This window comes from Capricornis sumatraensis, chromosome 14, assembly GCF_032405125.1.
Source record: "Capricornis sumatraensis isolate serow.1 chromosome 14, serow.2, whole genome shotgun sequence".
Taxonomy (NCBI): Eukaryota; Metazoa; Chordata; class Mammalia; order Artiodactyla; family Bovidae; genus Capricornis; species Capricornis sumatraensis.
In genome coordinates this window covers 79,608,727-79,636,632 of record NC_091082.1, presented here as the reverse complement: position 1 = coordinate 79,636,632, position 27,906 = coordinate 79,608,727, and the positions used below count along the sequence as shown (strand labels likewise).

General features: G+C 44.9%; 1 protein-coding gene across 2 annotated transcripts in view; it reads right to left on the bottom strand.

Annotated features, from left to right (window-relative positions):
* Nucleotides 1–27,906, bottom strand: part of KCNH1 (potassium voltage-gated channel subfamily H member 1) — a 420,328-nt gene that overhangs the window by 225,675 nt on the left and 166,747 nt on the right. For both annotated transcript variants that reach the window (XM_068986173.1, XM_068986174.1), the window contains exon 7: nt 10,270–10,699. In XM_068986173.1, coding sequence (XP_068842274.1) covers nt 10,270–10,699 — 430 coding nt within the window. The remainder of the gene's footprint in view (nt 1–10,269; nt 10,700–27,906) is intronic.

Genomic DNA, 27,906 nt, shown 5'->3' with positions numbered 1-27,906 from the left:
TGAAAAGTGCTCAGTCGTGTCTGACTCTTTGCGACCCCATGGACTATACAGTTCATGGAATTCTCCAGGTCAGAATACTGGAGTGGGTATCCTTTCCTTTCTCCAGGGGAGCTTCCCTACCCAGGGACTGAACCCAGGTCTCCCACATTGCAGGCAGATTCTTTACCAGCTAAGCCACAAGGGAAGCCCAAGAATGCTGGAGTGGAGTAGCCTATCCCTTCTCCGGGGGATCTTCCCGACCTAGGAATCAAACCGGGGTCTCTTGAATTGCAGGCAGATTCTTTACCAACTGAGCTATCAGGGAAGCCCCACATCATCCACAGTAGACACCCAAAAATGTCTCTTAAACAAAGTTACTCAAGACTTGACTGATTGAGGTTCTGGGGAATTGGCAGGGAAATCTAATGTTTGTCTTCTCAGGGACCATACTTGTTCAAGTATTTTTTAGAAAACATCTCCCTGGTGAGCTTTCCTCCTGACTAATTTTAAAGAAGGAACAAGATCTCCTCCCCTGTGTGATTTCACTCGAGCTGTCTGTAGTCGTCAGCCTCGCATTTGAGAGCCACAACAAAGGCTGGATAAAAAGCAGCTGAAGAGGTGTGAAACTTGATTAGCCGGGTTCCTAGGCTGAAAATAGAATAGAGGTAAAGCACCCTTCACCCACCCTCACCTCTTCTCATCAAGCTCTGAGGACATCCCACGAAGGAACCAGCTGCCACAGTCTACTGGCATAACTTGCGATCCGGAGCTACCAGCACCAGCCGCTACCATGGTGATCAGAAGTGCGGGAAAGCGCTGAGCTGGGGGTGATGATGCGGGCCTGAGCCCAACCTTGCTTCTAACCAGCTGTGTGACCTTCAACAGGTTACTCCACAATTTCCTTATCCAAAAAAAAAAAAAAACATGGAGAGAATACTACCTGTCCCATGGGGTACTGAGAATCTCAAAGAAGACAATAGTCACAGAATCGAAATAGAAACAAAAGCCTTGACTACAGCAACATGTCCACAGGATAGGTCCCACTTGGATGGAAATATGTGAAAAGAAAAAGAAAAGGATTTTGCAAATGACATGGGCAGCCACAAGGTCAGCGACAATACTCCTCATCCATCTGGCTTCCCACTGGCAGAGTTTCCTCAGATTTAAGACCTCTGTTGCAAACGCTTCTCTCTGTGCGGTAATCCAGGGATGAACAAGGGTCATGTTGTCCCAGAACACACATCAGATATTTTGCCACCATAATTATCATTGAAAATTACAGACAAGGCTTCCAGAAAAGCAGGCTTCCCAGGTGGAGCTAGGGGTAAAGAACCCACCTGCCAATGCAGGAGATATGAGAGACGTGGGTTCAATTCCTGAGTTGGGAAGAACCCCTGGAGGAGAGCATGGCAACCCACTCCAGTATTCTTGCCTGGAGAATCCCATGGACACAGAAGCCCGATGGGGCTACAGTCCATAGGATCACAAAGAGTCAGATATGACCAAAGCAACTTAGCACGCAAGCATCAGAAAAAGCACCCCCTCTCTGCAATTCTTCCACAGCCCCTTTCTCTTAACAACTTTTTTCCCTGCCCTCAACAACATACACCCTGAAGAGAACATTTCCCCCCACTGACATCCCAAAATAAATCAGCAACAGAAGCAACAAAATGAAACTTTGATGTTAGATAAAACTCTGTTCCAAACCCAGTTAAGCAACCTCTTAAACTGTGACCTCAGATAACTTAATACTTTGTGTTTCTGAACCTTGGTTTTCTTATCTACAAAACAGGAATAAGAGAGTCAACGTATGAGGCTGTTGAGTGAAGTTCAAGCACGACAAGGCAGGTCCTGGTGTTCAGTGCGTGAGTGTTTCCAGTCCCTTCTCTCCTCCAGGGAGAACACTAACACTCCACGTGGTACCACTTCCTGTCCAGTGAAAATCCTGCCAGTCAGCTCTGGCAGGTGATGCTTCCTGATCGCACAGATGACTCTCTCCTCCTTTAAGAGCTTCCCCTAACTTGCTCTGCAGTCAGGCCATTTTTATTTTTTATTTTTTTTAAAGAGAAGCTTTATATCTAGGAAACTCCAGATACACATATTTTAATGGCCTGTACTTTAAATACAGCAATGCACCTGATATTTTATACAAGTTCAAATTTGTATAAAGCAGAGCACACTCAAAGGACTAACAAAGGATTGAGAAGCATCATAGTTGGAGGAGTGCTAGAAATGTGCTGCAAGAGTGGAAATGGAGGGCCAGGGAGAGAAACGACCGTTGTTAGAACACCCAGGTGTGAAGCACCGTGTTAGGTACATGGCATCATTTTATGTTTTTCCACCCTGAAAATATGATCAAGGAGAGGCTGGTATGTCCATTTTCAATGGAGGAAACTGCCGTTAATCAAGAGTTCTATGCAACTAGACATTATTATGGAGAAGGCAATGGCAACCCACTCCAGTACTCTTGCCTGGAAAATCCCATGGACGGAGGAGCCTGGTAGGCTGCAGTCCATGGGGTCGCTAGGAGTCAGATACGACTGAGCAATTTCACTTTCACTCTTTACTTTCATGCATTGCAGAAGGAAATGGCAACCCACTCCAGTGTTCTTGCCTGGAGAATCCCAGGGACGGGGGCGCCTGGTGGGCTGCCGTCTCTGGGGTCACACAGAGTCGAACATGACTGAAGCAACTTAGCAGCAGCAGCAGCAGACATTATTAATCAAGAGTATGCAACTAGATATTATCATACTAAGAGAAGTAAGTCCAAAAGACAAATATCATATGATATCACGTATATGTGGAATTTAAAATACAGCACAAATGAACCTACCTAGGAAAGAGAAACAGACTCAGACATAGAGAATAGGCCTGTGGTTGCCAAGGGGTGGAGAGGTAGGGAGAGGGATGGATGGAAAATAGTATAACGTAGGATGGATAAACAAGAACTAATGGGAATCATACTGAATATCCTGTGATAAGCCAGAGTGGAAAATAATTTTTTTTTAAGTATGTATTTATCTGAGTCACTTTGCTGTACAGTAGAGATTAGGCTTTCCAGGGGGCGCTAATGGTAAATAACTCACTTGCCAATCAAGAGATGAAAGAGATGCAGGTTTAATCCCTGGGTCGGGAAAATCCCCTGGAGGAGGGGATGGCAACCCACTCTGTATTCTTGCCCAGAGAATCCCATGGACAGAGGAGCCTGGCAGGCTATAATCTGTAGGGTCGCAGAGTCGAACACAACTGAAATGACTTAGCATGCACATGTGTTTATGTGTATAACTGTGTCACTTTGCTGTATGGCAGAGACTGGCACATTGTAAATCAACTATACTTAAATTAAAAAAAAAATTTCAAATAGTACAGGTCTAAAGAACCGGTTGGTTCCAAAGCTTGTGTTTTTTCTCACATTTCAACAGCATGTGCCCAGACAAAGAGGAGAAGTGAAAGGGCAGAGAGACAGAGGTCCTGCCCTCTGGGAGCCTAGAGTGTCATGGGAGATGGACAAAAATATACTGAAGACAACAAAGATAACTCTGAGGTCATAAGAGTGTTATAGAGCAGTGTGATTCTAAGTGCAAGCAAGTAAACCCAAAGCAGGGTCCATCAGCTTTAAAAGTATGATGACAATGAAGGGCTGAGAGCCGGGAGGTAATAAGCAGAGATGGTCTCCTGGAGAAGAGCAGGCAGGGATGCAGAGGACAGAAAGCTCAAGGTTGTGTTGAAGATGGAGATGTCACCTGAAATGAGAATGGTAGATAGAGCTTTTTAAATAATCAGGGTCTAGAGAAGAAAAAAACCACCGATTTGCTAGCTAAGAAAAAAAAAATCTCTAAGAATAAATGTGAAATGAACAGTTATTTCTGCCATAGCACTCTGGACACGGCCCCATTTCCCAAAATGAGCATAAACCTAAAATGAAACTAAACAGCAGTCCCGTGTTCCTGAGAAGGGAGCAGCAATTATTATTTTCTTTTTTTCTAAGAACAGGAAGGAAAATAACTGGGATGAGCAAGAAACGATCGATGTTATTAACAAGAAAACCATGATGTCTGAATGTAGATTTTCAGCTTTTCAAAGAGCTACCCTATGTGATTATTTCAGTTAGTTCTCACTTCAACCAAATGAGATGGTCAGGAGAGCTTCTTACCTCTAATCCACAGGAAATGAAAGGTACAGACTAAAGCAGAGAGGTACAAACTATTGAGGACTTGAACCCAAACCCCTCAACTAGCAATTCAGGGACAAAGTTCCAACGATACCTACCTGTCATAGAGGGCTAATGTTTGCTGGTATCAGTTGAGGGGAGAAGAGGAGAGGGAGAAAGGCTGAAGTAGACACACACCGCTGGCTATCCCTCACTAACTGTGTTCCTTATCTGTATCACTGCATTCCTACCTGGATGCATGACCACCCAGAAGAAGACTACATTTCCCAGCCTCCTTTGCAGCTAAGCATGTGGCCAGGTTACCAAGTGCCAGCAAAAGTGATATGAACAAAGGTAACAAGCACAACTTCCTAGTCTTGTCCTCAAAAGGAAGACACTTCAGGGAGCTCAGGAAGAGAGTTCAGTTCCACCCCTGTCCTACCCCACCCTATTTTCCGGAGAAAGAACATATGGCCAAAGCTGGGACAGCCATATGGGATCCCAGTATGGATGTCATGAATTTAAGACAGCAGAGAAACCTGGGCTTTGATGACTGCAGAGCAGTCAGTCCAGCCCTACACATTTAGGAAACGTATGTCCCATCTCTGTCCAGCAACTAAACCTATATCCTAACTAATAAAGAAGTTTTGCCAGTAGCACTGAACACCATTTCTAAAACTCCAGAACTTTCTCAACGGTTCAGATTCAACATGACCATAAATATTTTATTAAGAGTCTGGTATGTGTTTGAAGTCTCTTAAGAGCATCTTACAGCCTCCAGGGAGACAGGCCCAATCCTTTTTGAAAAACCAGTATAATGGTATAGAGTGCAAAAAGGCATATTCCATAAAGGTGAATGAAAAGAAATAAGAATGCTTAAATAAAGTCCTGAAGGAGCCAGGGTAAAGTCCCCATTTGCTTGCAAATAACAATCTAAGCTGAAAAGGGGCCACAAAGCATATTGCAAGGGTGGCGGTAGTCGGGTCAAATTGTGCAGGGTGAAGTTACTCGGGGAAGGCACTGGCGACCCACTTCAGTACTCTTGCCTGGAAAATCCCATGGATGGAGAAGCCTGGAAGGCTGCAGTCCATGGGGTTGCTAAGAGTCAGACACGACTGAGACGACTTAGCGGCAGCAGTAGCAGCAGGTTATTAGTGTCCCTTCCTGCCAAGAAAGAAGGTGATGTAAGGAAACGCTATGGTTGAGTCCAATAACTCTCTTGGAGCTCTCAGCCCCCATGTGGGGGAGGGAGTGGGCAGAGGTTGACTAAAGCCCTGAGCAGGATGAGATCCAGCCCAGCAGAACTAGGAGGCACTGCTGTGGACTCAACAGATGCTCACAAGAGTCCCCTCAGCACTCACACTCTGCTCTGGGTTTAAGGAGCTGAGGCAGAGGAGGACAGCGGGGGAAATATGCAGAGAACAGCAAGGGCTGGGCTTGGGGGGTGGAGGCCGTCTGGAGGAGGAGTGTGATGTCTAGACCCCCTGCCATCATCAGAGAGACAGGAAATGAATGTGGCTTAATTACAATGACAGGATGACAGCAATGACATTATGAGGAGAGAATCAGGAAAGTGCAAAGCCCACATTAAGAAAACGAGAACTGCTGCTTCACCGTCAAATCCTCCCTGGAAGAGATCCCCCCAGACACAGTCATGCCCCTGAGACTGAGACCCCAAGATAAAGGGACTCTCCCCTCATCCCTGACAATCCTACCTTTGAGGGTTCCCTCAGAAGCCCCAGAAGGGCTCAGCCCACAGTGAAGTCTCCATCTCCAGGCCCTATTCACTGGTTGGTGGGCGACAGGCCCACAATTCCCAGTGTCCACCCCCTAGACCTCGGACTCCTGGGAGTGCCACCCACAGAGACACCTCCATCCTCAGAGGTCTATCGAGGGAGGCACTCGGTACGTGGCTGCTAAATGAGGCCACCTCTCCCAAATGTCACCCTGAGGGCCAGAGGGGCCTTGTGCTTCTCTCAGCATCAACACACAGGCCACCTACACATGTAAAAGAGGGGTCCTCCCATCACCCCACAGGGTGAGCCTTGCAGGAGACCACTGAGGACCTGTTCAAGGATGGCAAAGGGATCAGGGCAGGGCTGACTTGTCAACACCTACAACTTAGACATGAAATCCAGGAGGTGGACACTGCAGATCCCCAACATCCAGAGACGATCACAAATGCTCATTTTAGCCAAGTCTTCTCTTCCTATTGCAATTTTTTAAAATCAGAATTGAGAAACGTGAGCAAACTTGAAAATACTTACTTTTCCTGCTTCCTGGCAGCCTCTGGGGAGTTAGCTAAGTTACCATAAGATGTTCAGTGACAGAGAACAAAGAGGAGAAGCAACGGAAGGCTTCTGGATAATCTATATCACGGTTAATATGTGGCAACTGAATAACCAAGAAATACTATTAGTGATGCACATAAAATTCAAAGCAAAAAGGAGAAAATCACAATGTTACCAGTACTTCAAAGCTCATTGGCTTTATTTCCCTCTACTCCCCTTGAAGAATGCTAGTCTGATTCTGGGGGACTGGGGAGGGAGAGGCATTGACCCCGGAGCATAAATGCAGGGTGTGGTCAGTGCTCCCTGTTAACCAAGATCCCAATTCTGGGGTCATCCAGTCCCATGAGCCATGCAGTAAGGATGCAAGTGCGCACGTGTGCACACAGGCAAAGCAAGATAAAAGAGAGCTCCGTAAATCGAGTAAGACATCAGCAGCTGTCCTGAAAAAAGGTTGTCTGGCATGTGAGTTTACAAGGATAATTACCAGCGCATTACACAGAGGGCAATAGCGTTGTTGTTAGCACAAGAATTTGTCAGACTTGTCACATGGAAAGGGGAACAGCTGTAACTGTAAGTGACAGGTTGCTGAAAAAATGGTTGGTGTCTGAAGCACCTGGTCCCCCGAGTTTCTACCGTAAACTTGTTCTTAAGTTAAAATAACAGGCAAATGTACAAATACTTCCCACTGTAGAAATTGCTGGCTTGTTCAAGTTTATGGAGAGAATTTTCAAAGTGTGAGTGGTGTGCCAGAGAGGACAGGCTGATGAGGTCTGCATTCTCAGTCCACGCCATCACAGATGGGCACAGGGGGAAGAGCTGGGCTTTTAATTCAGAGTCCCAGACACAAATCCTGTCTTTCCGACATACTAGCCATGCATTCTTGGCAAAGGAGTTAGCTTCTCCCAGCTTCCATTTCCTTGCAAGATGTCCTTAATAATCTCTAAGGCACAGGGTTGTTGTAAACAGGAGGGTTTGCATATAGAATATTTAGCACAGCACCTGGCAAACAGCAAGTGATCAGGAAACAAAGTAACAATTAAGCAGACTTGCCTACCGAAATATCATACTTGGGGCATATTGCAGTGGTGACTGCCTCTGTATTACACTTTAAAAAAGAGAAATAAATGGAAACACTACAAAGCTTTGAAAAGGTGGGGAGAGAAAAGAGGTGACGCTAATTGTTTGGGTTTTCCTTTAGAGACTATACCCAGGAAATTATTTTCTCTGGAGAAGGATGGCTTTGGAGAAACAGTTTATCCTCATATGCCACCAGAGCTGTTTTCTTATCTTTTCTTCCAGGTAAAAAGTTGCAAGGAAGTCTCCTCATATTTGAAAGCCGTCAGGGAGCTCATGAAACGGAGCCTATTTCCTAACTGACCACTCTCAGCAAATTTTCTGTAATGCATATAATGAAGTATTTCGATTGACAGAGCATCTCATCTTCCCCCTAAGAGACAGAAATTGTGCCCGGAGCATGGTGCATCTGGTTGTTTACTGGTGCCCCAAGGCTCACAAAATGCTGCAAGCACTGCCTAGAAAACTAGGAGATGTTAAGGCTGAAATAGTTCTAGAAGAGCAAAGATCTTAAATCCTTTTACACGACATGAGAAAGCACCTCGAGTTCTAATTAAGCTAAAGCAATTAGCCACCCACAGATACTTAATGCTGCTCCCCGTGGTCAGGCAATCATCTCTATTAAAACCCATTTTAAAAAAAGAGTGGACTCAAAAGTTCCCCAGCACAACTTCCCACAAACTAGTTAAGCCTTAGACACATTCGGTAAACACACAGAGCCGGTCCCTGGGTATGGCAGAGGGGCTTTTAGGAAAGGAGTACATCAGACATGATGAGGTGATAGCAAATAAAAAGGAGGCAAGCTGCAAATGGGACAAAAGGGGGAACAAAATCCACTTGCCAAGGGGTCCCTGGATCATGGATGGGCTGGACAAAGCCAGACAAACTGAAGCCTCAGTTTCCCTGAGGTCTTAGAACTCCCTGGTTGGTGTAACAAGATGTCAACTCCACCCCGAGGAAGCACGTCACGCAGCAGGGTTTCTGCCAGCTGGAACTAGGGCCCAGCTGCATCACCTGTGACCAGACTACCGTCCAAACCCATGCTTCATGGGAGGCCTGTCCTCTCTCACACCACAGTGTGTCCTGGAAGCACCAACAGGGTGCATTTGGCAGGTTCACAATGAGTCCAGTCCACTCCAGTTTGCGTGCTTTCCCCAGCCCAGTTAGGCCTAATCTTCCCCAAGACTCGCTTCAGTGAGGGGAGTTCATTCTTGTTTACAACCCAAGGCTGTTTCGAGACTTGGTAATAGTGGCAACAGCTGCAGAATGGTCAATGGTCAGGCATTTAAAAGGTTAGGGCTTCCCTGGTAGCTCAGCTGGTAAAGAATCCACCTGCAAAGCAGGAGACCCTGGTTCGATTCCTGGGTGGGGAATATCCCCACTCCAGTAGTTGGGCCTGGAGAATTCCATGGACTATGTAGTCCATGGGGTCCCAAAGAGCTGGACACAACTGAGTGACTTTCAGATCCTCCCTGGTGGCTCAGATGGTGAAGTCGTCTGCCTACAATGCAGGAGACCTGGGTTCAATCCCTGGGTCGGGAAGATCTCCTAGAAAAGGAAATGGCAACCCACTCCAGTATTCTTGCCTGGAAAATCCCATGGACGGAGGAACCTGGTTAGGCTACAGTCCAAGCGTTCATTTTCACTCCTCTGTCCATAGGGAATTGGTTCTAGGACCAACTGATTAGAAGATATGAAAACCAACAGATTTTTAAGTCCCTTATATAAAACGGCATAGTTATTTGTCTATAACCTACATATATCCTTCCATATACTTTAAATGATCCCTAGATACTTACAGTACCTAGCACAATATAAATGCTATGTAAATAATTGCCTGTATGTGGCAAATTTAAGGTTCATGAATTTTCTGGAAGTTTCTCTTTTTAATATTTTCAATCCATGGTTGGTTGAATGCGAGGATGCAGAAAGCATGGACACAGAGGGCCAAGTGTACTTTCCTCGAGAACTAGGGTTGTTTCTGCTTTTCAGTCCAGTGAAGTTAATCCAAAACCCCATTAGTTCTCAACTGAACAGGAGCTGTTTATTCCTGTAGGTATTTTTCTTTTGGATTTAGAAAATCTCTCAATCACCAACCAGACATCAAAAATATTGATCTAGCTCAGCACTGTTCAATAGAAATAAGATTTAAAATTTTCCTAGGATTCGCATTAAAGAGTAAAAATATATACAAAACTATTGTACTAGAATATTTTACTTAACCCACTCTAGCAAAACCATCACTATTTCTAGATATAATCAATACAAAAGATTAATGAGATACTTCTGATTTTGTTTTCATGCATCCTTTCTCTAGTACCACACTGAAGTGTGCAATCTAGAGCTATTTTTAAATTGCCGAGGAAAAACTTCCACAATTCACGGTTCTATGAACAAGAAGGATACCAAAATGTATAATAGCATGATCTCATTTTAAATATTAAAATGTGTTATCTGTGTGTTCAGATATGGATAGACAAAAATCTCTAAGGGAAACACCAAAAGTGAACAGCAATTTTAAGAAACAGAATTATGTATGGTTAGCCATTAGTTTCTACCCCGTGCTCTTTTGTTATTTTCTGAATTTCTGTGCAGTAAATATATACTGTTTAACAGGAAAACTATAAAGCTAGTCTTTAAAAACAAAAAACCCTCCCTTATTTTAAGCCATAACACCCCGATCCTACGGCACTGTAACCATTGCCCTATTCCAGCTAACCGAAAGGATGGACAAACTTAATGCCCCACCCCTTGCCCAGCCACTGTGATACTTACAGCCAATCATCATGATGGCCACGGCAAAGATCTTCTCAATGTCTGTGGATGGCGCGATGTTCCCAAAGCCCACGCTGGTGAGGCTGGTCATGGTGAAATACAACGAGGAGATGTAGACGGAATTCTTGCTGGGACCCCCTTCCCACTTCCCTGAGCCGGACCCGTTAAACTGGTAAGGGGTGCCAGTGTCCACGGCCAGCTGGTAGAGCCAGCTGTTGTTGCGGATGGTCTTGGTGTCCTCGTCGAAGATCTCATAGTCCCCGATGCTGTACCAGATGCAGGCCATCCAGTGAGCGGCCAGCCCGAACACGCACACCAGCAGGACCAGCACAGCAGCTCCGTACTCAATGTAGTGGTCCAGCTTCCGGGCCACTCGCCCCAGACGGAGCAGCCGGACAACTTTCAGGGAGCTGAACAGGCTGCTGATGCCCTGGGAGGAAAGGGGCACAGGGTCAGAGCTGAGAACAGAGAGAGCACCAACTCCGTCCCGCCACCTCCCAAGAGGCTTCCTTCAGCACACGTATCCCATGAGATGCTGGAGTATGCAACCCTTAAAACATTGCTTCAGAATAAGTCATGACATAGAGAAATGCCCATATATACTTTTATGCTTAAAGTCAATATAATAAAAACTTTATTCCAACATATACGGAAGGAAGATTTCCATTAGTTTTTTCCTACATCCTTTAAAAAGCAAATAAAAAGCTAAAATAAAAAATAAGACAAATAAAATTTGAATGTCATTCTAATTATATTGTATATATGTATACAAATACAAATATGAGCATTTTTCCATCTATTCATTTTAAAACAGTATTAAGGGTTGTGTAATATTTCATATTAAGTAATATGAAATATTTTTAGAGTTGCATATTTATTTCCTATTGAAAAATGGTCAGGAAACACACATGGAAAGACATAGAAAACATTAACAGGGATAATTGCTACACTGTCAAGTTATAGAATTACAGGCAATTTTTATTACATTTCATATATATTTTTCTTACATTTGCATATATTTACTTAACTTCTACAATTAAAAATTGTTACCTTTACAATTACATATTTAAAGAACAAATAATTTTTTAAGATAAAAATAAAGGAACAACTTAAAAGAATAAAGAACTGAAATTCTGTTTTCCCAGGAAAGTTACAAACTCTTGGAAGGTTACAGCACTTCAGTCAGGTCAGGGATACAGCCAGACAAAATGTACTTAATCTCAGTCAATCAGGGAATCTCAGTCAATCAGGAAATCTCAAAACCAGAAGGAGCCTTCTGATTTCATCTGCTTAAAGCCTCTTCCTTCAAATCTCACCGGGACAGGGCTATTCGCCAAACAATTCTCTAGGGAATAGCACTGTGGTAGGGCAGGAACACTAGCGTAGAAATCTTTAAAATGGGGTCTACCACCCAGGTAGGTCACTAACTTACTGTGTAAATTTGGACCATGCAGTTACCTCTCAGTTCACCTGTCTGGACAATGCGGGAGATGGACGGGAAGAGCTACACAACTTCTGCATAGGCCAACTTACTCTTTCTTATCTCCCAAGGGAGCTGAAACATATTACAGAAGCTATACCATTCAAATCTCAAACTCCCATTCCAAAATGATTCCAAGGTACAAAGAAAGGAGATTTCCATTAAAATTTCCCAAATTCTATTAAAAAGCAAATAAACATCATAAAGACATTTCTTTGAATGAAGACTTTGGTCTCCCTTACAGAGCAAAAATCTAACTGCAGAATGAGGCCCTTCGCCAGGCAGAGCAAATGACTTGTCACTACTCTAAGCACTGGACAGGTTCCAGTTCACTGTTTCCTCTTTGGTCCTCCATACTGTTAATGACAACACTCAAGGGTCAGGTTATGTCGCAGACAGAAGGAAAACATGTAGAAGTTTCCTGGTGAGTCTGTGTCAGACTCACCAAGGCTGCCTCCTCCCGGACACACAGCTAACCACATTTTCCAGCCTCTTTCCATCTGGGTGGGTCTCTGGAACCAGGTCCAAGCAATGGAATTCGAGGTGTAAGAAGTGTCTCTTCCACGCCAAGGAGCTAACTGTTAGAATACTTTCTCTACAAGTTCTCTCCTCCCCAGGGCATGCCTTCTTTGAGGTCAGGTACTCAACATTCAAAAACCTAACATATCTGGTATCTGGTCCTATCACTTCATGACAAACAGGTAAAAAGTAGAAACAGTGACAGATTTTATTTTCTTGGGCTCAGATCACTATGGATGGTGACTGCAGCCATGAAATTAAAAGATGCTTGCTCCTTGGAAGAAAAGCTATGATAAACCTAGAAAGTGAAAGTGAAGTCGATCAGTCGTGTCTGACTCTTTGCAACCCCGTGGACTGTAGCCTACCAGGCTCCTCTGACCAGGGGATTCTCCAGGCGAGAATACTGGAGTGGGTTGCCATTTCCTTCTCCAGGGGATCTTCCCGACCCAGGGATTGAACCCGGGTTTCCCGCATTGCAGGCAAATGCTTTAACCTCTGAGCCACCAGGGAAGCCCATGACAAACCTAGAGAGCGTATTAAAAAGCAGTGATATCACTTTGCTGACAAATGTCTATCTAGTCAAAGCTATGGTTTTTCCAGTGGTCATGTACGAATGTGAGAGTTGGACCATTAAGTAGACTGAGTGCCAAAGAATTGATGCTTTCAAATTGTGGTGCTGGAGAAGAATCTTGAGAGTCCCCTGGATTGCAAGGAGACCAAAGAAGTCAATCCTAAAGGAAATCAACCCTGAATATTCACTGGAAGGACTAATGCTGAAGTTCCAATAAATGCTTTAGCTACCTGATGCAAGGAGCCGATTCATTGGAAAAGACCCTAATGCTGGTCAAGATAGAGGGCTGGAGGAGAAGGGGGTGAGAGAGGATGAGATGGCTATATCCACTGGAGACACAGTGGATATGAGTCTGAGCAAATTCCAGCAGATAGTGAAGGACAGGGAAGCCTGCTGCAGCTCATGGGGTCACAAAGAGTTGGATACAACTTAGCAACTGAATAACAACTGAATATGGTAGACACAGCACGGAAGGGGCCTGAGTCCCTTGGAGGTTATGTGGAATATAGCATCCCCCAAATCAGCTTGAATCCTATCGTGATGTCAGTGAAAAAAGGAACCTCTTACATAAGCCACTGAAACTCTGGGGGTATTTGTGACAGCCCCTATCATTAGCCTTCTCTGGCAAATGAACACACAAACCATATGCAGCACAGCCTTGGCAATAAAACCAAACATGTTATTTCAAAACCACACAAATAATTTCACTGAAGTATGGGTGGAAAAAAAGTGAAACTGAAAGTTTTAGTTGCTTGGTCGTATCCAACTCTTTGTAATCCCATGGATTGTAGCCTGGCCAGGCTCCTCTGTCCATAGGAGAGGAGGAGTGGGTAGTCATTCCCTTTTCTAGGGAATGGAGTGGGTAGCCATTCCCTTCTCCAGGGAATCTTCCCGACCTAGGGATTATTCTTTACCACTACCACCATCTGGGAAGCCCTTAAAAAAGAAGGTTTTGTAACCATGAATTTCCCAACAGAAATAATCATTTTTGGCCCGACATACACCTGCCAATACATAATAATGGATCTTACTAGGCAAAAGGGACTACAGAGCCAGGCGGTTCATCCAAACTGCTGACTTTGACAAAGTTTACCTGTGCCGTGTCCAGTATTCATCCCCTAGACTCCCTTCCCCTCCATGTGCTTTTCTCAAAAATCTGCCATGAGAAATGGTTGGGAAAATCCTCATATTAAGGTGCAACAGACTGATGATGGCAAATGGATATCCTCTCTCCATAGGGTATTTGCATTTTAACAGAGGGAAATCAGCTTCCAATCGTGGAATTAAAAGTACCCACAGCCTGGATGAAGGAGATATTTTGGGAGGCAAAGAAGCCTTTTTGATGACTCAGAAATCAAACACATGTAAGCAGCCACCTACTCGCCACCTCCTCATAAGGAGGTTCCTGAAATCGTCTTTCAAAGCAGCTCTACTCTGAAGCAGAACTCATTACCCTGGGCAAAGTTGCCTTGTCATGTTTCCCTCACGTTCAACGCAAGCAACATTATGGGGAACTGACTCTGTAATCCTTTGCTAAAGCTACAAGGAAGAGAGGAAAATGGTGCTTTGTCTTGCTCACTATTGGGTCTTCAGGGGCTGGCAGGTGGAGGATGCTAGAGAGAAAGAAAGAGAAGAGGAAGCAAAAACCTGATTACTAATAAGAGGCGAAATACAGTTCAGTTCAGTTGAGTTGATCAGTCGTGTCCGACTCTTTGCAACCCCATGAACTGCAGAACGCCAGGCCTCCCTGTCCATCACCATCTCCCGGAGTTCACTCAGACTCACGCCCATCGAGTCCATGATGCCATCCAGCCATCTCATCCTCAGTCGTCCCCTTCTCCTCCTGCCCCCAATCCCTCCCAGCATCACAGTCTTTTCCAATGAGTCAATTCTTTGCATGAGGTGGCCAAAGTACTGGAGCTTCAGCTTTAGCATTATTCCTTCCAAAGAAATCCCAGGACTGATCTCCTTCAGAATGGACTGGTTGGATCTCCTTGCAGTCCAAGGGACTCTCAAGAGTCTTCTCCAACACCACAGTTCAAAAGCATCAATTCTTTGGCTCTCAGCCTTCTTCACAGTCCAACTCTCACATCCACACATGACCACTGGAAAAAACCATAGCCTTACCTAGACGGACCTTAGTCGGCAAAGTAATGTCTCTGCTTTTGAATATACTATCTAGGTTGGTCATAACTTTTCTCCCAAGGAGTAAGCGTCTTTTAATTTCATGGCTGCAGTCACCATCTGTAGTGATTTTGGAGCCAAAAAAAATAAAGTCTGACACTATTTCTACTGTTTCCCCATCTATTTGCCATGAAGTGATGGGACCAGATGCCATGATCTTCGTTTTCTGAATGTTGAGCTTTAAGCCAACTTTTTCACCCTCCTCTTTCACTTTCATTAAGAGGCTTTTTAGTTCCTCTTCACTTTCTGCCATAAGGGTGGTGTCATCTGCATATCTGAGGTGATTGATATTTCTCCCGGCAATCTTGATTCCAGCTTGTGTTTCTTCCAGTCCAGCGTTTCTCATGATATCTGCATAGAAGTTAAATAAGCAAGGTGACAATATATAGCCTTGACGTACTCCTTTTCCTATCTGGAACCAGTCTGTTGTTCCATGTCCAGTTCTGACTGTTGCTTCCTGATCTGCATACAGATTTCTCAAGAGGCAGGCCAGGTGGTCTGGTATTCCCATCTCTTTCAGAATTTTCCACAGTTTATTGTGGATCCACACAGTCCAAGGCTTTGGCATAGTCAATAAAGCAGAAATAGATGTTTTTCTGGAACTCTCTTGCTTTTTCCATGATCCAGCAGATGTTGGCAATTTGATCTCTGGTTCCTCTGCCTTTTCTAAAATCAGCTTGAACATCAGGGAGTTCATGGTTCACGTATTGCAGAAGCCTGGCTTGGAGAATTTTGAGCATTACTTTACTAGCATGTGAGATGAGTGCAATTGTGCGGTAGTTTGAGCATTCTTTGGCATTGCCTTTCTTTGGGATTGGAATGAAAACTGACCTTTTCCAGTCCTGTGGCCACTGCTGAGTTTTCCAAACTTGCTGGCATATTGAGTGCAGCACTTTCACAGCATCATCTTTCAGGATTTGAAATAGCTCAACTGGAATGCCATCACCTCCACTGGCTTTGTTCGTAGTGATGCTTTCTAAGGCCCACTTGACTTCACATTCCAAGATGTCTGGCTCTAGATTAGTGATCACATCATGATTATCTGGGTCATGAAGATCTTTTTTGTACAGTTCTTCTGTGTATTCTTGCCACCTCTTAATATCTTCTGCTTATGTTAGGTCCATACCATTTCTGTCCTTTATCAAGCCCATCTTTGCATGAAATGTTCCCTTGGTATCTCTAATTTTCTTGAAGAGATCTCTAGTCTTTTCCATTCTGTTGTTTTCCTCTATTTCTTTGCATTGATCACTGAAGAAGGCTTTCTTATCTCTTCTTGCTATTCTTTGGAACTCTGCATTCAGATGCTTATATCTTTCCTTTTCTCCTTTGCTTTTTGCCTCTCTTCTTTTCACAGCTATTTGTAAGGCCTCCTCAGACAGTCATTTTACATTTTTGCCTTTTTTTTTCCATGGGGATGGTCTTGATCCCTGTCTCCTGTACAATGTCATGAACCTCATTCCATAGTTCATCAGGCACTCTATCTATCAGATCTAGGCCCTTTAATCTATTTCTCACTTCCACTGTATAATCATAAGGGATTTGATTTAGGTCATACCTGAATGGTCTAGCGGTTTTCCCTCAGTTCAGTTCAGTCGCTCAGTCACGTCCGACTCTTTGCGACCCCATGAATCGCAGAACGCCAGGCCTCCCTGTCCATCACCAACTCCCAGAGTTCACTCAGACTCATGTCCATCGAGTCTGTGATGCCATCCAGCCATCTCATCCTCAGTCGTCCCCTTCTCCTCCTGCCCCCAATCCCTCCCAGCATCACAGTCTTTTCCAATGAGTCAATTCTTTGCATGAGGTGGCCAAAGTACTGGAGCTTCAGCTTTAGCATTATTCCTTCCAAAGAAATCCCAGGACTGATCTCCTTGCAGTCCAAGGGACTCTCAAGAGTCTTCTCCAACACCACAGTTCAAAAGCATCAATTCTTTGGCTCTCAGCCTTCTTCACAGTCCAACTCTCACATCCATACATGACCACTGGAAAAAACCATAGCCTTACCTAGATGGACCTTAGTCAGTAAAGTAATGTCTCTGCTTTTGAATATACTATCTAGGTTGGTCACAACCTTTCTTCCAAGGAGTAAGCGTCTTTTAATTTCATGGCTGCAGTCACCATCTGCAGTGATTTTGGAGCCCCCAAAAATAAAGTCTTTCTTTGAATCTGAATTTGGTAATAAGGAGTTCATGATCTGAGCCACAGTAAGCTCCTGGTCTTGTTTTTGTTGACTGTATAGAGCTTCTCCATCTTTGGCTGCAAAGAATATAATCAATCTGATTTTGGTGTTGACCATCTGGTGATGTCCATGTGTAGAGTCTTCTCTTATGCAGTAAGCACAGGCGGTTGTGAGCCGGCGCAATAAGCGCAGGCGGCTGCGAGCCGGCCAAGAGGAGCTACCCCACGTCCGAGGTCAGGGGCAGCAGCCTAGAGTGCCAGGCTGCGACGGCGCAGGAACGGCCAAGAGGAGCTATCCTGCGTCCGAGGTCAGTGGCAGCGGCCGGGAGGAGCTACCATGCGTCTGAGGTCAGTGGTGGCCGGGAGGAGACACCCTGCGTCCGATGTTGGGGGTGGCCGGGAGAAGCCACCTCACACCCGAGGCCAGGGGAGGTGACCCTGAGGAGCCAGCCCGAGGCCAGGGGCAGCAGCTGGCAGGAGCCGCCCAAGGCCAGGGCCGGTGGCTGGGAGGAGCAACCCGAGGAGCTTCGCAGGCATAGGAGGGCCTAGAGGAGCCATCCCACGTTGAAGGTCAGGAAGGGTAGCGGGAGGAGATACCCCTCATCCAAGGTAAGGAGCAGCGGCTGTGCTTTGCTGGAGCAGCCGTGAAGAGATACCCCACGCCCAAGGTAAGAGAAACCCAAGTAAGATGGTAGGTGTTGCAAGAGGGCATCAGAGGGCAGACACACTGAAACCATACTCACAGAAAACTAGTCAAACTAATCACACTAGGACCACAGCCTTGCCAAACTCAATGAAACCAAGCCATGCCTGCGGGGCAGCCCAAGATGGGTGGGTCATGGTGGAGAGGTCTGACAGAATGTGGTCCACTGGAGAAGGGAATGGCAAACCACTTCAGTATTCTTGCCTTGAGAAGAACCCCATGAACAGTATGAAAAGGCAAAATGATAGGATACCAAAAGAGGAACTCCCCAGGTCATTAGGTACCCAATATGCTACTGGAGATCAGTGGAGAAATAACTCCAGAAAGAATGAACGGATGGAGCCAAAGCAAAAACAATACCCAGCTGTGGATGTGACTGGTGATAGAAGCAAGGTCTGATGCTGTAAAGAGCAATATTGCATAGGAACCTGGAATGTCAGGTCCGTGAATCAAGGCAAATTGGAAGTGGTCAAACAAGAGATGGCAAGGGTTAACGTCAACATTCTAGGAATCAGCGAACTAAAATGGACTGGAATGGGTGAATTTAACTCAGATGACCATTATATCTACTACTGCGGGCAGGAATCCCTCAGAAGGAATGGAGTAGCCATCATGGTCAACAAAAGAGTCAGAAATGCAGTACTTGGATGCAGTCTCAAAAACGACAGAATGATCTCTGTTCATCTCCAAGGCAAACCATTCAATATCACAGTTATCCAAGTCTATGCCCCAACCAGTAACGCTGAAGAAACTGAAGTTGAACGGTTTTATGAAGACCTACAAGACCTTTTAGAACTAACACCCCAAAAAGATGTCCTTTTCATTATAGGGGACTGGAATGCAAAAGTAGGAAGTCAAGAAACACCTGGAGTAACAGGCAAATTTTTTTGGCCTTGGAATGCGGAATGAAGCAGGGCAAAGACTAGAGTTGTGCCAAGAAATACAGTTAGTGAAGAGATATGTCTACCTAATAGTCACAGAACTTGGAGCTGAGACGCAGCACAGAAGTCGTCTCGTCCAGCACCTCTGAGCCCAGCAGTGTCCTCTAGAGCTCCCTTAGGAATGGTCCTTGAGCCTCCGCTTGAACCCTCTTCTACCTCTTGAAGATCTAATTCTGTGGCAGGCATTCACGGAGATGAACTACCAGGCTCTGTCACTTTTCATACTTCCTGTGTGCTCCACCTGCACTTCCTCCTTCCGCTCCATCCCTCCCCAGTGGCCACCACGTCACATGCAAGCCCTACCCACAGGCCATGCGATCCCCTGGCCTGCATGAGCATCCCACACACTAGACACACGCTTGCATCTCTGAGCCTGCTCAGACAGGTCCCTCAGCCCAGAGGGCCCAGTTTCCCAATTTATGCCAGCTGGTACACTAGTTATCCTTCAGGTCTGCCAGATCTCCAGCCTACAGCCTTCCCAGAGCCCCCGGAAGTCACAACCAGCCACTCACCCTTCCGTGTGTTCACACTATCCTGTATCCATCACTTTGCATTAAAGTTTCCTACAGCCAGTTCCCCAGCTACATCAGGAACTACATCTTCCTGAAGATAGAAGCCACTTGTCACTCATTTTTGAAGTTTCTTACATTGGGTTCAATAATGTTCCTCCCTAAATTCAAGTCTTTCCCAGAATCCTCGGAATGTAACCTTATGTGGAAATAGGGCTATCATTCCAGGTATACTTAGCTAAAATAAGGTCATATTGGAAAATGGCAGACCCTGAATCCAGTATGACTAGGGAAAATTCCCTGGACAGAGGAGCCTGGCATGCTGCAGTCCATGGGATCGCTAAGAGTCAGACACGATTGACTGACTTCGCTTTGACTTTTCACTTTCATGCACTGGAGAAGGAAATGGCAACCCACTTCAGTGTTCTTGCCTGGAGAATCCCAGGGATGGGGGAGCCTGGTGGGCTGCCATCTATGGGGTCACACAGAGCCGGACACGACTGAAGCGACTTAGCAGGAGCAGTGTCCTCATCAGACAGATAGAAAGACTCACGTGACTATGAACGCAGAGGTTGGAATGATAGGTCTTCAAGCCAAGCAATGTCAAGGATGACTGGCAACACCAGAAGTGAAGAGAAAGGCATGGATCAGATTCTTTTCTAGAGCTTCAAAAAGAGCATGGCCCTGCTGACACCTTGATTTTAGATTTCTAGCCTTCAGAACTGGGAGAGAATAAATTTCTGCTCTATTGAGTTCTTGGTAATTTGTCACAGCAGCCCTAGAAAACTAATATATCTATACACGCTTTAAAGCCAGCACCTTCTCAGAGAGGGTCTCAAATATTTTCTAAACTGAATTGAAGAGTTTGGCTTAGGAGAGAATTTCTTATTTTCAGGAGCCTCTGGTACTGTATAAAGTAAGCCTCTCCTCATTGTGTTATCTGTGTGCACACGGATGGCCTGTTACACAGTTTTGCATTAGCTCCCTATTGCCCTAACAGCTGGAATTTTAGCTGTTTAAAAGCATTTCAAGCTACTAATTTGTTGTTTTTTCTTATTTGCCTGAAGCTCAGTGGATTAGCTAAAAAGAATATTCCAAACTTAAAAAAAAAAAATAGTATGCTAAAACATGACAGCACCATTTGGGAGCCAATCACATCTCCCTGGGGACTTCCCCCCCCACCCCCGCCCCCCCAGGATTTCTTATAGCAGAAATCCTACCTCACATTCCAAATAGTTCCAGAGAGTTCTTTATCAAAATCTTAAGGTTGTGAAGACCCAAGAATTCCAGGTTGAATGCACACGGCCAAAGGCCACTGAGGAAGGCTGGTAAGCCTCATCACTGAAGGCCAACAGGTACGACTGGAAGGAAGGCTTCTGCAATCTCAGTAACCTCAGCTGTAGTGATTTTGACGCAACTCAGATTGAAGTAGACATTTGGCAATTATCAGGTTCACTTGTGCACGAGCAAGCTTTGCCTCTTCGCCAGGACTAAAGAAACCATTCTGTTAATTCCAGCTCCACTTTGCTTCCTCAGCTAGCCAAATTCACCAGTTTTCGGCTCTTTCATCATTTTATTTTTTCCGTCATACACACAAAAAGCAACCCTCTCACAGACTGATGACATTGTGTTATTGAAAAGAACAACTCTGTCTTTCTCATTCTTGAAAAGTGTCTCCAGGCTTCCAAGTCTATGTGGTGACACACAGCATCCAGAGGAAATTCTGCAGTTACACTTGATTTTTTAAAATTGTTTTCAACCCCACATTACCCATCATTACTCTTCTCCTGCACCTTCCTCCAGCTAAAGGTCTCATTCACTAAAGGTCTCTGAGTCATCTGGGAACCTGTCATGATATGTAGAAAATTCCCAGCCTCAGTGTCTTCAGGGATTGTTCCCACCACCTTCCTGCTTTAGCTGAAACTAGCTCTCACAAGCACCTTGCTTTTTCCCGTCCTGGAGTTAGGAGTAGGGAGTTTCAAACTCCACACTTCATGTTCCAAATAAGAGTTGTTTGACACTCAAAAAAAAAAGAAAAGAAAAGAAGCTCCCCTTCTTTAAGATTCATGTACCAGAAAATAAACAAACAAAAAAAACCAATTAATAAAGATCCCCTGAAACTACCACACCCCCATAAAAAAAAAAATTCGTGCCCTTCAGCAATACCATTACTGTTATCTGATTACTGATCGTTAACATCTATTGAATGGTTACAAATATGCCAGAATTTGGGCTTCGTCTTTCATTTACTCTCCCATTTATCAAATTCTCAGTCCCTCCTCTTCATTACCTGGCCACAGCCCATCTCCTGCTATCAGCAAGGGAATCTTCATGTTCAAGGGGAAAAAAATCATTCAACAGTCCAGCCTCTCTATTCCAGTGACGTTCACTTCCTCTCCATATCCTGCGCCTGGTTATGACTGGGAACCGCTTCATCTCTGAAAGCTTACACACCAGCACTCAACACAAGGACTATATATATTTCCATTCCTTTCATCCTTCCCTTTATCCCATCCAGCCTGCTCTTGGGCTTTTCTTTGATATCTCTATCCCCATCTTTTTTCCCCCAACCATCAACTCTCCAGATTTTACTTCCTTTCCCATTTCACTAGACCCTGCGACATCATTTCAAGTACCCCCTCCCACAACCCTCACCATCTCTCTCTCTCCTTGCCTTCCTATTACACTTGTCCTACAAAATGCAGCACCATATAGATTCAACAGCAGACCCTGGGCTACTATCTCCATTCTCAGCTGGGACCTGTCCTTTTCCTCTTCCTCTAACAACACTTTCCTTCCCATCAACAGCTATTCCAAATCTTTACTACTCTTTTCAAGATCCTACCTGACCCGTGCCTTCTTATTCTCAGCCAACACCACCTCCCCATTTACAGACAGAGCAGGGGTCGTTAGTATCGATTCTCACCCACATTCCTCCTTCACAAACATGAGCATATGCATTAGCACCATCCTTCCACACTGAATCAAGACTCACTCCTCACCTATTCAGGAACCCCACCACCTCAACTACTTACCCTTCTCTCTCTATTCCCTTCCTTCATCTTCAAATCTCCCTTTCAGAGACTCATTTCTGTTAAAAAATAATCATACTACTGTTTCAAGTTCTATATACCTCCCCACTCTTTCTCTCCTGAAACCATAATCAACACACAATGGCTCAGATTCCTCCTTTCCTAGTCATTTCTCAACCCACTGTACTCAAAAGTCCACTCACTCTACCCAGAGACTACTGTCTCAACGGTCACCAATCACCTTCTAATTGTCATATCCTCAGCATCTGTCACCTGTAATGGGCATGTGACATTCTTCATGGCCACACAGGGTCCACACTGTCTATGTTTAGGGAGTCACCACCTTACAAAGTAGACCTCCTCTCCCACCTAGAAGCTGACAACACCATAAACCTTCCTTCTGCAGCCAATGTGTGAGCACATGACCGAGAACCTGCCCATCAGAGACACCCATCCCAGTCGCTGGATGGCATCCCATGGAGGAACTGTGCAAGGCCCCTTTTGCAAGAGCATGGCAGTGTCACCCAGTCCCAGAGGCAGCAGAAGTGGTTCTGGAATTGATACCCATGGTCCACTGATGGTCAGGTCAACACTGCACGTTTTGAATCCACATCCAACAGCAACAGCAGTGATACGCTCACAGGACCAGTTCTGCCACAAGGCTTGAGGCAGCAAAGCTTCCAAGTGTTCTCCTGGCTGTCCCCAAAACTCTGAGCACACAACATCCTTGAGCCCTCATTCCCACCACCATATGAGATGGACTCCCCTCCCTCGGTTCTCTCAATACAAAGCAAGGCACTGTTCTTGGTCTTCTTCTCTTCCCAATATACTCCCTTCTCTGGGAAGCTGCATCCATTAATGTAGCTTTAACCACTGTCTATATACTGCTACTGCTAAGTCACTCCAGTCATGTCCGACTCCACGTTAACCCCATGGACAGCAGCCCACCAGGCTCCCCTGTCCCTGGGATTCTCCAGGCAAGAATAACATGCTTTATATCCATCTTTCCATACCAGACATTTCTCCTGACCCTAAGACCCTCTATGGACATGTCACTGGGATATCCCACAGCTTCCTCAGCCTGCCACATCTAACCCTCAGCCCAGCTCCTATTTCCCAGCTTGGAGAATGTGCCTAACGTACACAGTCTCCCAAGTGAAAAACTAAATATCATCATCTTTGCTGCCTATGCAAACTTTTCTTAACTGGAACATTCTTTTTAGAAGGGTGATGTTAAGGTGTATCAGTATTCCAGTGCATAATTTACTGCCACTTGGATAAGAATAGAAAAATATTTTCTTGTCTCTTGGTATAACATTAATAAGATATTAGAATGAACATAGGTACTAGAATATACATAAGACACTAGAAACATGGATGATCCCAAGAAGGGAGATTCTTCATTGTAATATCCTTTTGAATGCTATTCCATATGAATTTTTGTTTACCTTAAATATTTAAAGATTAAATTATAAAAATTAAAAGTAAAATTTAAAATATGACCCAGCACTGCTTAGACCCATTCAATGGCTTTCATCGCCTTCTGAATAAAGTTCCATTAGTTTAGCAAACAAAGGCCTTTGTAATGTCGTCTTAGACAGCTTCGTCACTCGCTGCTTCCCTCCCAGGCACCCCCTGCTTCCATCATATCGGATTATTTGTGGTTCCACAATCACTCTGTGCCCTCACATCTTCACACATGCTGTTCCGTCTGCCTCAAGCACTGTTCTCCTGGTTGTCTGCTTGGCAGATCCCTACCCATCCTTGAAGACATTCCTCAATACCCATGTGGCAGGATGAGTCACATATTACTAAAATTCTGACTTATCAAGTGTAAAAGTAGTTTATCTTTTAAAATAATTCTAGTTCAAATTTACCCCAATGACATCACTGTCATCTGAATTCCAACGTTCTTTCTTGACCTGTGGGAAAAAGAATATAGACATGGCAACAACCTAGACACTGTGGATCTGAAGTCATGCACAGGAACCTAGTCCACTGATTATGTTCATTTTCTGTGTCTACTGGTGAATTTTCTGTGTCCACTTGACTGGGACACAGGTGCCCTGATATCTGGTTAAACATTATTCTGGGTGCGGCTGTGAGGGTGTTTCTGAAGTGAGATTAACATTTGAATCAACAGACTGAGGAGAGCAGGTCACCCTCCCTAGTGTGGGTAGGCCTCACCCAGTCCACTGAAGGCCTGCATGGAACAGCAAGTTGGATAAGGGCGACTTCATGCTGACTGCTTTCAAGCTGGGACACCAGTCTTCCGCTCTCAGACTGGAACGTAACCACTGCCTCTCCTGGGTCTCCATCTTACCGAGGGTGGATTTGGGGCTTCTCAGCCTCCATAACTACCATAATGCTAATTATACAGATAATATTTACTTATAACATATACAAACCCTACTGACTCTGTTTCTCTGTAGGACCTTGACCCATACAGGGTCTTAACAGGAGAAAGGTTGAGAACTGCCAGCCTAAGACATAGCACAAAGCCGTCTCTCCCCTGATGTCTTTGCTAATACCCACAGGCAGAGCTCAGCCTGCCCTGCACTAGACTCCCGCTACTGTTCCTCGGTTCACTCTTCCAATAAATACTTACTGAGCATCTTCCATAAAGCAAACACGGTTTCAAACACTGATAATAGATCACAGATGGACCAGACCAACATCTTTACCCCGTGGAACTGAGATAATAAGCAAAAAGAAATGGTATGTTATATGACAGTAAGATGAAAAATTAAGCAGGAAATAGATAAGGCGTGCAGGGAAGTGGGCTGGCAGAGTGTTAAATGGGACTATGAGGGAAAACGCCACCAAAATCTCGGCATTTAAGTAATGACCAGGGGAGGTGAGAACATGAGCCACCAGGGCACCTAAGAGAAACATGCTCCAGACAGGGTCAGTTCAGTTGCTCAGTCGTGTCTGACTCTTTGCAACCCCATGAATTGCAGCACATCAGGCCTCCCTGTCCATTACCTACTCCTGGAGTTCACTCAAACTCACGTCCATGGAGTCGGTGATGCCATCCAGCCATCTCATCCTTTATTGCCCCCTTCTCCTCCTGCCCTCAATCCCTCCCAGCGGGTCAGTAAGTACCAAATATCCCGGGTATGAAGGTCACATGGTCTTTATATTAGGCTGTCAGGCCCTTGGGATCAAGAAGCACACCTTCCATGGAAGTAATAGTTAATTATTTCAATTAAAATAGCAATTTTATTGAGTACTTACTAAATGCCAGACACAGTAAGGACTTTACAAGCATTATCTCACTTAATCCTCATCATTTTGAGAAGTAGGTATATTATGCACCCAGTTTACAGATGAAGAAACTGATAAAATTGTTTGTCTAGAATGACACAGAAAGTAGCAGAACTAGAATCTGCACCCTGATCAACCAACTCCCAAGATTATGCTTTTATCCCTCTGCTTTAGAGACTCCACCTTTAATTTCCCATTTTTAGAGTTCTGGTTCCCCACAGATGGTTGATAAATGTTTATCAAATGGAAACTCACAATGAGACTTACTTGAAGGAGGCGGCCTAGCAGTCTGTTTTAGGGATTTACTACTTTATTAACAGAGCTTGATTTGTCTGTTGTCTTTAAAACAGGGATGACTTCAAGAATAAATATTTCAAGATAGTCCCACCACTCTGCAGATTCATTTCAACTGCATAATGGAATAAACTGGCTTCCCAGATCTCATCGGAAGTTACTCCCTGAAGCTTAAATGTAATTTGCTTCCCTTTCATCACTTCAACATTTTACTTTCGTCTCAGCTGACTCAGCAGGCACTTCCTGAAAACCTAGTATAGGAGGACACAGCCCAGAACGACCAGTGATACAGAAGCAGAGAAGACACCGTCACCTGCCCTCACATTGCCTACAATCAGACCACAGAGAAAAACAGCCCGCATGACTGCAATGCAGCAGCAAGCATAAGCTAGCTGCCACTGTGAAGACTGAACAAGCACAAGGCTGGGAGCCATGCATAAAGGGACTTTTTTCCTAGTTCACTTAACAGTTATGTTGACCATACTCAGGGGGAGGATGTGGTTACCAAGTGTAGGGGAGCTTTTAGCCCGAAATGGGAGAGCTTGAAACCTTTCATTGGTTTAATCCAATGCACCCAAAAGACACAGCTGCAGTCTCCTTAGAAAACAAAGGAAGTATAAAAATTTCACTTAAAACTATCCACTTTCCTTTTGTTTACAATTCAAACTATAAAATAAACTGTGTATTTAACTGTGATATTATACCATCAGGCTCTTTTCCTCTCTAGAGGCTTTGAAAATGGAACTCTATCACTGGCCAAATAAAATCCAAAGAATATAATGTACAGAATTCGGTTTTATCAAGCCAGGTCTCTTTCTCAGAATAGTAATCTCAGGTTTTCCTCTACCAGGGAAGTGAAATGAACCCAAGTAGCCCAGATATCCTAGACTGTACTCTCTCTCCTATGAAGCAGGCAAAAATCTCTGCAACTCTGACATTGATGCAGAACTAGCCAAGCCTTCAATCTGCTTTAGGCTGATTTAAATTATCAGAGAGTTTAAGTCAAATCAATGGTACAGGTGAAAATCCCCGTGGCTTACAGGAGGGTCATCTCTGTAGGAGTTTTCAGCACTAGGGCCTGAATAGGGCACCGGTTCACTTATCACTGCCTGGCCGGAGCTCTCAACATGAAACAGGGCTGATACTATGAAAGCATCACTTTAACTGGTAACATGTGAGGGCCTGGTTGGGGCCTCATGACCATGGGTAACAACCCTCTAATTCACGCAGAGGAGAGGTGCAGATAATTTCCTGAGGAGTTTAATTCGGCTTAAAAGACACCCTCCCTCCCCAAACGCAACCCATGTCATTTTCATCCTCACTCCAAACCAAGCTTCAGTAAGAAGGTGGAAGCCCCCAGAAGCTATAAAGTAGCCCCCAACTGCGTAGCCTCATGTCAAGCACTGGGAATGTGGGGTACAGCCTGGGGCGACCTCGACCAGGGTGGCAAGGACAGAAGACTCATGCGGCTATTCTGGAGGTAGGCAAGGTTCCCCAGGTTTGGGGAGCTGGCAGAGCAAACTGCATGCAAGCCAGCAGCCCACACAACTGGGCTGAATCTGTGAGAACTGGGGCAGCTGTGAAGTATTCCCAGCGCTCAGGATCGAGCTCACCTGCACGGGGCAGCAAAATCCCCGGGATCAGAGCATCCTCTGAGGAGCTACATAAGCTGGTGGGCACACTTCTGAAGGACCACCACAAGGGGAGCTCAGAGCAGGGTCCCTGGAGCAGGCTACGAGGTGGGCTTAGCCTCAGGACACTTCTCAGTGTGACCAATACACGGACACAGAGAAAGGGACGGGGGAAACAGACCCTAGAGAAGATAGTGTGGCCCTAACTTCGGGGATTCCTAGGTTGAAGGTAATAAGAATTCCGTTTTGGCTAGAAGGAGGGTCCATGCTTCCCGTTCAATATTGTTCATGGTTTGAACTCTATCACAAATAGATTGAAAACCCTCAA